Raw genomic sequence first — 13149 nt, forward strand, 5'->3', positions numbered from 1 at the left:
AACAAATTGTGATGATTACCAATTAACTGGTTACTTCACTTCAAATGCGCTGACTATTGTTGGCAAGAGTAATCTTCATCATTTAAATATTGACAGCCACACCGTGATCCATTTGCAAACCTGCCCCGCTACAGTAAGTCATTTTACTTTTGTTAAGATTATGCTATTTTATTTTTCACCCTCGAAATAGTCTGTTGACACGTCATTTGGGTTTGTTCCATGATCATGCGATAAGATTACATCTGCATGCCATTATCGGCGGACATCTCTCTGTGTCTTCTTGCGCCCATTGCGTCCTATCTTCAGAATCGTTCGTTTTTCCTTACTCAAAATAAAAAAAAAAAAGTGATTCAATTTTTTGGCCCTTCACTTATGAAAAAGATTAGCTGTGTTGTATGGGGACACAATTTCAATGTCAACGGAAAAGTTTGTTTTTTTTCTATTTCTTTTTGCTTTCAACAAGAATTAGATCAGAAATTATGATCACTCAGTGCATTATTATTTTATTAATTAATTTCGTCTGTCAAGCATGATTAAGATGTAAAGTAAAACTAAGTAAACAAAAGTCTTTCCCGTAGAATTTATTAGTAATCAATTCCAGTCTTTCAAGTAAACGAGCACAGTGCAATATTTCACTGTGCTCGTTTACTTATTGGGAACTATAATCTTTCAAGTAAACGAGCACAGTGCATATCAAACAAAAGAATTTAGTAATTTCATGTGATTATTTCTTTAAAATTACTCATTCTCAAACAGAAATCCGTCTTTTTTTTTTCCTGACAGCGACAATTAGCAGTAGTTTTCCATTCTCTCTCTTTTAATTTTCTTTCTTTTTTAAATGTATACATATATATATATATATTTCATTGGGTATTGCTATTTTTGAATACGTCTCAATTAAGCAAACAATTGTTTTAGAGACTTGGAGGCTAATTTGTTATTAACGAGACTTTTTGTTCTCAAAACTTCTTATTCATACTTTTATGCTTTAAATTCTCCTCCTGCTTGTACTTTCGCTTTTGTTGCTACTTTTCAAAATTCGGATTTATACCCATAAATAATTCATTCACCAAGTCCACCGCACTTTCTGGTTTTCTCACTCCAATGAAAAATGAGAATCTCATGGTACGGTCATGTAAGAACTTGGGGGTGATATGAGGAAGGTAAAAGTAAAATATGGAAGATGTTCCCTTATCTCGGAAGATTATCTTTGTTGAATCATTGAACTATCAAACTACGAATTTCCAACACTTTTTGTCAGCGAAATTTGTATTTTGTAATCTGTCCCGCTGTGTTTTTTGTTTTTTTGAATATAAAATGTTAATATTAATTGAGTGTGTGGAATGCGATGTGCTCTTCAAATATTCCTGCTCTACTATCTGGTTATTCCCATCCGATTATTCTTGGCACAAAATTTCGACTTTGAAGTTCCAGAAGGTATAACTTTTTTTTAGAAATAAAAATACACCGCTCTTACTAATGCCGTAGTTACCGCTGCAGCATTCTGCATCAGCCATTTTAACGGAAACCTGAGAATTGCATGTGATACGAATCATAAGTTAAATATTTTTATAATTTAGTGTTGGATTTAAAGTTTTAACTTTCTATTTCTCTGATCCTTCCCGTTATTTCTTGTAGATATCGCGGAAGGTACATTGGTCGGCAAAATTGTGCTGGAACCAAGTCTCAGCTATCGACTAAATGGCTATAACCAGTTTGCATCAGTGAATATTCACACAGGTGAAGTTCACATTTCTGCACCATTGAACCGAGAGACGATTGCACCCAATGGTACAATTATTTTGATCTTAACTGCCGAACCGGGCGTAATTATTGCAATTCGAATCAGTGTACTCGATATCAACGATAACAGCCCGACGTTCCCTTCAAAATATATGGTTGGTTTAAGTTGTAGCATATAGCATCACAGATTTACTATTCTTGATAAATTCTTGCATTCAAAGTGGATCAGAATGTTATGAAATAATCGTCGCTATTAATTAAAGATCTGCTGAGCAAAGAGTTGGCCAGTGCAATCATAGTCTTTTTCGAATTTTAAAAATCAATTGTGATTCTTAATTGAATAAAAAAAAACTTTTTTTTATGGGAACTTGGAAAGTGTTGTTCGGTGATCAGTTTTGATCTTTTTGCTCAACCAAGTTGATATATGTTTCAAGAAATGCAGGAAAATTCAGCAATAATTTTTCAATTTTTGCATTATTATAAACAAGCTATAACGAATGATTGCATTTTAGTTGTTATTTTATGGAGTTAAATAACATTTCCCGTCGAAGATTAAGTACTAGTTCGTAGCTGGAATATATTTGACCTTCTGCATCATCAAGATCAATTTAGTTACTCAATCGAAAATTTTGCATAATTAAAAAGCAGGAAAACATTACGATTAATCACTTTCCGCGGCAGTAAATTTTCCTGTGTATATTAGAGAAGGACCATTAATCGGAAGCATTAATTATATATTTCACTCCATCAACACAACGGAAAAAGCTTCGTAATTGTCGATGATCTGAAGCAGGATAATTAGTGAGAATGAAAATGCACAAGGATAATAGATTCAGGCAATGGATTATTGCTGCAGGTGTCCAGAATTCATGAATTTATGGTGCATTGTTAATTCTCATATTGCTTTACTTCCCGGAAATTTGGTTATCGTTGCTACCTTAATATAAATTAGATTGAAATCCATATAAAGTAAAGCAAAAAAAATTCCTCCAATGTTCTTTTAGACAAATTCTTTCAATTAATAATTTTGAAATATCTCTTTTATTTTCTAGAATGTTTCAATTGTCGAATCAGCAGTTATTGGTAGTCGAATACGCTTACAACCAGCGAGCGATCCGGATTTAGCTGAAAATGGCACGATTGTAAATTATAAGCTTGAAGTTAGTCGGTTCTTTTTTTTGGAAGATTGTTACAAATTTTGAAAGATTTGAAAATTCAGATGATTTATTTCAGGGTGGAAAAGGATTTTTCACTTTAATAAGGTCCTCGAACAGTACTGGTGGAGATGTCTTGCTACTTGAATTGCTAGCAAAACTGGATCGTGAAACGAAAGATCTATTCATTCTGAATATTTCTGCTTATGATGGAGGCAACCCATCTCGGTCATTATTCAGTACTTTTAATTTTATGATGATAGTGTATAATCGCTTATTACCACGATTAAAGTTATAGGAAGTTTTCTTGATCTCCAGAAAGTTCTAGCCGAAGATTTAGAATTGAATGAATATGTTTATTGATTTTTCTCTCCCGAATACTGAAGAAAACATATGGCAAATACATTTATATAACTATCGTCTCATTGACCGAATATTCTTCACCCTGACTTCTAATTCAAATACTTAATACCCTTGTTTAAAAATTAATTGTTTTAGTTCAGGCTACTGCATAGTCTACGTAAACGTCTTAGATGCAAATGACAACCCACCAACATTTCGTCAACCACGTTACGATGTCCAGCTGAATAGATCGGAATTGTCGGATGCAACATTATTACGGGTTCAAGCTACTGATGCAGATGTTGGTGATAACGGCCTTATCAGCTATCGTTTCATAACGAATCCTTCCGAATACTTCAAAATTGATCACAACACGGGTATAATAACTATTCAGGTAAATAAAACGCTCAGACTCTGTTTACAAATTCTATGCTTTGTAAAGAGTGTTTCAGTCTCCGAAAAGTCGATTGTTTGGCAAAATCAACAAACTATGATTCTGCGAAATATGCCATGCAGAAACATTAGCAGTACGTAGAAATTTCCAAAATCTTATATTATAGCGATCCTGAGAAATAAATGATTCACTCTCCTCTGTTTCAATGTCATGTGATTTGTTTTGCTTGAAGTATCGTTTTAGATACATTTTTCCGGATCTTCAAAAGGAAATTAACCCGAAACTACAAACAAAATTAGTATTTTATAGCATACTATGCTGAACTGCTCAGAAGATGATTGTTTGCAAGACTGCTCGGGAATGTGTGTTTTGACAGTGGAAGCAGAAGACCAAGGTGAACCAAAATTAATTGGTCGTACTTTGGTTTATATACATCTCACAGATATCAATTTACATGATCCCCAAATCAATTTCAGGTAATTAATTTGAGATTCTGATTACTGTTACAAAATTGTTTTAGTTCTACTTCCAAGTTTCAGCTCTTTGCAGGATCTACCCAACTAATTCAGAATTTGCATGGATAAGTTCAGAAACAGCTATAGGTTCAGTAGTTGCCGTGATAACGGCAAGTGATCGAGATGATGGGCAAAATGTTCGGATATCCATAATTGATGGTAACAATGAGAATTATTTTCGATTAGAAAGTGGCAAAAATTACGGTATTTTACGACAAAACCGATTAGTGGATAAGCCGATCGAGCAATTTTTGCTGAAATTTTGTGCAACAGACGATGGCGTGCCACCACGTTCTTTGGAACGCGATCTGAAGGTCAATCTTTTGGGGATTATAAACCAAAAAGAAGATTTCTTTTTCCTAGCGAAGGAGGACAAAAGGGAGTGAGACTTGCTTCAATCAGTTTGTCAGCGAGGGATACATGCAACTTGCGAGACTGATGAAAACCCATTCGTTTTCAGGTTTTTGTTATGAAATTAAATGATACTGCTCCAGTACTTGAAGAAAATTTTGTAAAAGTTGATATTTTTGAAACTTCAACAAAGGGGTCATTTGTTGCTGCGGTTCGAGCCTCTGCTGAGGAAGATTTGCACTTTTCAATTATTGAGGATGGCAAAAATGAAGGACTATTTTCGGTTGGTAAAAATACAGGTGAAATTCTGACTTCGACTTTTCTGTTCAGTCGGAGCGATCAATAAAATACAATGAAATTTAAGTAAACAAATAAATTATCATCTACTTCTTCTTGTTTTGACCTTTTTTAGTTCAGTAAGGAATACAAAATCAGGTGGCCCAATGTTAGATATCGTTAAATGGAGCACATTTAATGAAAAATGCAAGGAATCAGTAATTTCATTGTAGTAATGGAATGAACAAACAGGAAGAAAGGTATCCTGAACATAGCCTGAATTATTTCAGTTATCTGAAAAATTAATCGAAATGATTGATAGGTATCGTGACACTTTCCAAAGCATGGCCAAGCCGCACGAAATGGAATTACGAATTTGAAATAATAGTACGGAAAGCCGCGCCCAGTGATAAATTTTCGATCTGCACAATTCAAGTAGCAATTATCGATGTGAATGATCACAAACCGCAATTCCCCTCTTCTTTTTATGAAGTTGAAGTGTCAGAAGACACTCCACCACTTACCGTCTTCTTTAAAGTTTCTGCAACTGATGAGGTGTGATTTTTCCTATTGAACAAAACCCATCAACTTTGGGAGATAGAACCGCTTGGACCGTTTGATTGGATAGTGAAAATTGTTGTAGGGCTGTTATTTAGTGATATTAAAAATTTTAACGTCATTAAAATTAACTGATATTCAGGATCATGAAAATAACAGTGTTATTTCGTACAGTATAGAAGGCCCCCCTAAGGAACAAATATTTATGGTCAAGGAATTTTCTGGAGAAATATTGCTACGTACAAAGCTTGATCGAGAAACTAAAAAGCTGCATAAAATTACTGTTACCGCTACCGATCACGGGAATCCGCCACGGAGTTCTTCAACCCTCCTTTTCATCAACGTCTTAGTTCGTTTTTTTCGTATATTTCTCTCATTATCTTAATGTAATACCAAGCTCTTACACTGTTTTGTTTCTTGACGATAAATTTAACCTTGTAGGAAAAAGTGCCAAATTAAACCAATAGTTCTTCCTTTTTTTTTTTTATTTTTTAAAATAATAACCAACGGTTTAGATTGTTCAGGAGAGTTATCTATGCTTTGGTAGAAAACTGTAATACAACATTATATTTCTACCTGTTTTCAGGATGTAAACGACAATGATCCATATTTTGGCCAGGTTGAGTATCATGGTTACATTGTGAGAGGGGATCCACCGGGTACTCATCTCGTACAGCTGGAGGCATTTGATGACGACAGTTCAAAATTTGCGCAAATATCATATTTGTTTTATTATTCTGTCCCAGGTTTCTTGGGATTGGACCATGCAAGTGGAAGAATGTATCTGGCCACACATGCCGATTTACTTAACTTTGGACCGAAAATGGAAGTTAGTGCTTTTATCCATTTTCCTTCTTAAATTTTTTACATTTAACTTACCATTCTTAGCAATCGGGTAAATGTAATTATAATGTAGCGATGTATCTTCAGGTCGTTGTGGGTGCGAAAGATAACGGCGGTCATTTGTCACGTAACAATGCTACTGTACATTTATGGTTACTGGACAGTGTGCTTCAAGTACCGAAATTCATCCCGAACAACTGGTCCATTGAAATCAGCGAGAATTCGTCACCGGAAAAAATTTTGGCTTCATTTTCTGTGCACTCATCATTTGTGAGTTTTTATAACGGCAACTTGCATCTTATAAAAGGTCGAATTTTATCGATTAGAAGATAGATAACTTCAAACTTTTCACTTTCTATCGTAATAGTAGACAAGGTGTAATATCATCTGTTCACTGAAATGGGTATTTTTCATTGTCCGTGAGATGTTGAATTATTGCAGCATTTTGGAGCATATTTGATGCATTTGAAATTTAGGCATGGTTTAAAGTTGCAAAAATTTAATTCAATAAGAAATTTCATTCAAAAAAAAAAATTGTAGGAAGGTATTCGTTATCGGATCAACACCACTGATTTGCTGATTGATGAATTCACGGGTCAAGTGCGAGCTCGTCGTTCATTTGATCGCGAAATGGAAACTAGAATTGGTTTCACAGTTTATGCGGATAGCGAATGGTCCACTGCAATGCACCAAGGAACATTAAATATCCTTGACCAGAATGATAATTCTCCAGTCTTTGAACTTAATGGAACAGCTCAGTTTGTTCTTGATTCTCGCTGGATAGGGATTGGTGCAGAATTGTTTCGATTACGATGCCATGATCCTGATGACGGTAACAACGGTCATATTACGTACAGTGTCAACAGTAGCTTTTTTGGTATTAATGCAGAAACGGGCATTGTACAACTGATGAAATTTCCTAATGGTTTGAATCAGTTGCAATTCTATGTGACCGCAACTGATGGCGGAGAACAATCAAGACGTAGTACAATCAGGGTTGTGGTAGAAATCAAGGAAGATGAAACAGTGAGTTTCTTCAAAAAATAACTAGTACCTTTTCGGATTTAATTTTCTTGCTCGTAAGGAATTGTGATTTCAGCATGCCTCTTGATGATAGATCATTATATCATCTTTTTATTGCAGTTACAGCAGTACGACTTAACAAACACGCCGTGCTAAGCACAAATTCGCTTAAAATTTAGTAGAATACAACTTACGTCAAGTAGGATAAACCTTTCTTCGATTGACCATGAATTGATATAACTTGAAACTACTCATTTCTAATTTGGATTTCTTACTGGTATTCATGAATTTTAAAACTATCACCAGAAGTTTGTGGTACATTAGGTGATGATAGTTAAGGTGCTAAGGCTAAGGCTAAGCAGTATCATTCTCATTCATTTTCTCCCCGCAGTTAGTATAAACCTCTTCATTTTACCTAAATTTTTCGCTGTAGTTTGGCATCATTTTTTTGCTAGATTTTTAATTACGTTAAATAAATTTTAACCAGCCTTGAATAACTCTTCTTTCAGATCTATACATTTCCTCCAGTAATTTCACTATCGATACCAGAAAATATACCTTTGGGGACAATTATAACCAATCTAGCACCCAAAAATATAACTCAACGTTTTGAATTTCAAACATCTGGAGTTACGGAAAGCCATCCTGTCCAAATTCTTCCATCTGGTGAAGTTTTCATTGCATCCAAGATCGATCATGAAATTGTGAATTACTTATCAATTTCTGTTACTGCTTTCAATTCAGACAAAAATTCAATTCCGAGCAAGCACGAATTCCTATTTCAGCTTTATATAGCGGTAAAATTTAATTCTCCAGATTTCTTTGAATAAAGTCCTCCGGATAATTTCCCCCTTTTTTGATTTTTATAAAGAATAAACATGAAGACCTCTTCTAAATGGCAATCTATTTTAGTAAAATTGGCGATGCTTTAAAACTGGTTAATTAATCAAGCAGGGGTTGCATTTTTCATACATAAGTAGTTATCAACTGGTGGTTTAGCTACTCGAGAAAAAAAATTCATGGTTCTAGGATATAAATGATAATGCGCCGCAATGTTCCAAGAATAATAAATTTATCGTTCCCGAAAATAACATTCCTGGTGCAATTCTGGGACTTTTCAATGGTATTGACGATGACAGTGGTTCAAATGGAATATTATTGTATGAATTGATAGATGATAGCACGAAAACATTCAGCATTGATCCGCATACTGGAATCGTATGTTTTTCAATTGAATAACCAATTTATTATTGCAATTAACTTTCCGTTTTCTAGAATAATCATCGTCTTTCTATGATGTTTTCCATGCTCACTACAAACTACCAGTGAGTTTTTGGTGATATTTCAACATCTTTTAATAAGATTGTTTCATTCATTTCTTACTGTTAAATATTACAAGAGCTTCATTATCAAACATCAGATTCGAGCATTATTGGTGTTGGATTTCGAACTGGCCCAGTTCCACAATTTAACCATAATTGTTACGGATGGAGGCTTGTTGAAAACAAACTGTGCAATAATGATTGAAGTGCAAGATTTAAACGATAACATACCGCACTGGGAGCAGGAATTTTATCATTTCTATGTCTCAGCAAGAGCAGAAGATAATTTGGGCGGTAAAGTAGTAGCACGAGACTTGGATTCTGCTCTAAATGGTGAAGTTAGATACAAACTGCAGCAAAAATGGATGCCGTTTAAGGTAGTCTTATCAATTTAATATTTTCAGAATTTTTTCTGAAAAAAAGTTCCCATTAACTGTAGTTTCAATATATCTCCCAATTTTTGATCATTTTGATTCATATTTAACATTACTGATTTGCAACCTTAATACAGTTTGACTTCAAATTTGGTCGTGAGCCGTCCGGGTTCTTTTTTAACCCTTCTGTGATTTAGAGTGCTTACTATTTTCAGATCAATGAAAGCAACGGTGATATCACTCTGAACGGTCCTCTTTTACCAAACCATATCTATAATATCACCATAATCGCAACAGATAGAGGCACTCCGCCACTTTCTAGTGCAACACTCGTTTTCATTCACACCGATACAGAAGAAAATTGTACACCTAATTTTACAAATTATCCAAATGATGATATTGAGATTGACGAAAGCTTGCTTGGACAATTGATTACCCAAGTACATGCTGTTGCTTGCGGAGCAGAAGTAATATATTCATTAAGTTATGGTAATTCAAGTTATCGTGTTCAAAGCAATCTCGGACCGTTTTGGGTTGATTCTACTGATGGGAGCATATTTTTAACAAGAGGCCTGAATGGATATGTTGGAAAGCGGATCGAAGTAATAATTAAAGCTGAAACGACATCACTTTTTAACAATGTTACTTTTGGAATTACGGTAGTGGGCAAAAGGAGTGGACATTCTGGCACGGATACAATCTCAATTCATGTTCAAGTGATTTTAACCCTTCCTTTCATTATTTATTTCATTTATCGCAATATCAACTTGTCTCTTCATTTATTCAATTCCTTGTATGTGATGGATTCTTGCTATTGCTTAAAACTCTTCAAATCTTCTAAACCTTGCAGTAATTATATGTTTTCAGGAAAACAACAATGTTGGCAAAGTATGTGGCAAAATAGAAACATTGGGGAGAGATTTCCAGTTATTACGTCAAATACCAGCCGGGAAAACATTTCATCTCCAAGAACAGAATTTAATTTGTGCTGAAGTGTTGGATCGTGAACAAGTGAACTTCTATCGTCTAGTCGTTGCTGAAAGTGATAGTTTGAAGTCAAGGGTCATTTCGGTTCAAGTGGATGATGAAAATGATAATTCTCCACAATGCTTCGGAACCAAGGCGATTCTAGTTGGGTCTAAGTCGTTGTTCGTTCCATGGAATTGTTTAGATAAGGATGCTGGTTTAAATGGAACAGTCGGTTATAAAATTATAAGAAGTGCAAAAATTGTTTCTGAAATAAACGACAGTGGTTTCACAGTCAGTCCTTTCACAGGCGATCCGGAATATTTTTCTGTATTGGTTTACGATCGACACACTAACAATGGGTAAGTTCATGTTTAGGAAAGCGAGGAATGTAGAATTGAATTTACTATAAATTTCTTTTCAATAAAAAATTGGTTTAGATTTCGAGATGATGATAAATTGCGGAGGAGCACCGAGCTTCACTATATTTTGATTTCGAGCAATCCAAAGTTAGAGGCACCAATCGAATTCAAAAAGCAGTATCGGCTTCATCGAGATATTCAACCTGGCACAGTGTTTGGTACTATAGTAGCGAAAACTGGTGCTACAGTTGAATATTTTACAACTTCGTTTAAAAATGAAAAAAATATGAATAGTCTGCAATGGGCTGATATTGATCGTCAAACGGGACAGTTGCAAATAAACCAAAAGCCGGATAATCATCTGGTTTATATGGAAATCACACTATTGTCAGAAGGATTCACCAAGACGATTACAGTGGGTTTCCTTTTGTCAAATTAACTTTCTGTAGATATCTATAGCTGTAGTAAAACAAATTTCAAACTGAATGATAAAATAAATGGGTTGTTGTGGCAATAAAAGATTCCATCGACCACGACAGATTATATTTTTCAATAAACGGGTCTCGAAATTCTCTTCTTAAAAAAAAGTTTGCTGAAGTGAATGTTGAGATGATGTCGTGAAAATCGATGGTTAAATCTTTCTCTCTTTTTCTCTTTCTCTTTCTCGAATGATTCTATGTTTTATCACATTAGGATTAAAATCGCATGATTGATTTAACACATTCTATTCATTTATTCGATCAGTATTTGCCTCCCCGATCTATTTTGGCTTTCGTTGTTTACCGTAGCTTGGCTGTGGTTGACATGAGTGCGATAATGCGCATGTGAAAAACACTTCAAAACAGAGATACAGTGTCATTTATATGCAAATGTAAATTTGTTGCAGTCTCGTCATCCATTGTTCGTCGTGCTAATTGTTCCTGTATGTACCTGTTCAATCATGCATGTGTTTGCGAGGTGCAGTTTGTTGATTTTGTCATTTAATGTATTTGTTGTCCATTGTATGTGAGGACATCTGATGGTGACTGAGGTCTGAGAGTTGACATGCGTCATTGGTTTGGCGATAGTCTATACAGCGTACCTTTATGGGTACATTGAATATTGAAGGATCAATGAATATAAATCTTTTATTGATATTAACATACCTCACATACCTCCTCCATCTGGGGGTCATTTGTAGCGACAGACAATCAAATTCATAGAGGCTTTCAAAAATTGTCTTGTAAGTGAGTTGCATAGTGAGATCTGTAAATTTATATTACGCTTGAAAAAGAACATTTCGACTAAATTCTCATGTTTCTAAATAAGTCCTGAAAAGGAAAATTTTTGATTGGGAAATGAAATGGTGTCTTTAATTGGAAGTGATAGATGCGAATTTCTTGAAACATTGATTTCGAAGTAATTGTTCATGAATGAACATGACTTTGCTTAGTCATTTTAAAATGTTAATTTCCAAATGATCTATCTTTTTCGTTCCTTTTTCCATTCTTTATTCTCATCTCTTTCGTTTTTATCCAGTTTGATAGTATTTCAATCTTACGGTAAGAAGTTTTCACACTTGAAGAACATACAACGCAACGGTATGCTGTAGAGTACCCTATCAACTTATGCTGTATCTTAATGAGTCGCCTGTAGTGGAGTAATCAAATGGACCTCATGTCTACGCTGTTTCATTGTCCACTTACTGGTCAAACTACTTGTTTACCAACATTCATAGTAATGGAAGTAAACAGAGAATTTGAACGAACAGCCTGAATAAAAGTAAGGGAGAAAATTTATTTAAATTCATGTGAGTTTTGAAACATAAAACAAGGTAATGAAAAGTTTAACTTCTACGAAAGCTAATACTCTTTAGCTGTAAATGTAAGAAGAAGGCTAAAGCAACTAATTCTGGATTTCGGTGTCGTCGAATTTGTAAGCATCCAGCAGGGATTTAATATAAAAGCGGGATGGGATTACATCTTTTGTGTTGAAGATAGAGTGATACGATAGGATTAATTGTAGGTCTCACTTCCACCAATTGTCTTCTTTAACGCCTTCAAGTGAATCATCCAACTGTGAAATCAACAGCACTTGATGGAGTGAAAATGATTTATCAAATTTAACTTCCTTTGTTTTCTGAGTAATTCTGCATAATCTCTTTATCCAGAGGTTTCAAAGAATGAGAGGTCCGAGAGGAGTATTAGGGAAAGTCTGTGCACAGATGCAAAATGCGCTTCTAACTAATCAATCTTTTTTAATGTCCACTAATTATATCGTAAAATCATCCAATTTATATGGTCTTTACATAAGCACACAATGCTGTTAGTTATAAGATGATACATAGCCATTTGTAGCCTAGAAGTGTTTTATTCAAAATTGGACTTAGCCTTAAATCACCTGTTTGAAACCTGCCCGGAAAACTTCGTCACATTAACGCCAATAGAAGATTATAAAGGGTACCAGTGCATAAATTGCGGAAATCGTTCAGTGTTTCAGAGTAGAAGGTCGAGCAAAATATCTTTCTGGCATAAAACTTATTGAAAATTAAAGTGTCAACAGTTTAATTATTTCGAACTTATTTTATTATTGAAATTTAATCCATCTTATGATAAGCCACGAATACGCATTTGCAATTTTTCCATGAGATGAGACACTGATACTTTTCTTCTTAAGTGTAAATCTAAATCAAGGCCTGAAATTTAGCAATTCCTTCTCAAAGGCTATCTGAACAACAGCAACAGTTGGCAATGATTTATAGTTTACTTCAGGCAGTCATGGCGTAGGAAAAATCGAGGAATTACTGTAGTTTGCAAAATAACGTTTTTCTGCGCTAATTCTAGCGGAGGTAAGGAGGCGATAGATAGAAATGTGTATATTTTATTTACTTTATTCATTTTTGTTTAGAAAATTTCACTTAAAATTTTGTTAACAGTTAAAAATGATT

At 34.6% G+C, this 13149-nt stretch overlaps 1 protein-coding gene across 1 annotated transcript; it reads left to right on the plus strand.

Moving 5' to 3' along the window:
• Positions 1–1343: 1343 nt before the first annotated feature.
• Positions 1344–10662, plus strand: LOAG_03168 (cadherin domain-containing protein; the record flags this gene model as incomplete). Its single annotated transcript, XM_003138705.1, has 19 exons — positions 1344–1437; positions 1639–1898; positions 2796–2903; positions 2977–3125; positions 3396–3633; positions 3943–4109; positions 4183–4462; positions 4609–4798; positions 5098–5330; positions 5476–5682; positions 5920–6162; positions 6264–6446; positions 6717–7202; positions 7709–7996; positions 8229–8417; positions 8620–8898; positions 9111–9611; positions 9763–10223; positions 10302–10662. 19 exons carry the CDS (start codon positions 1344–1346, stop codon positions 10660–10662), a joined length of 4917 nt encoding a protein of 1638 aa, XP_003138753.1.
• Between the last annotated feature and the right edge of the window lie 2487 nt (positions 10663–13149).

Source organism: Loa loa (assembly GCF_000183805.2).
Source record: "Loa loa unplaced genomic scaffold supercont3.86, whole genome shotgun sequence".
NCBI lineage: Eukaryota > Metazoa > Nematoda > Chromadorea > Rhabditida > Onchocercidae > Loa > Loa loa.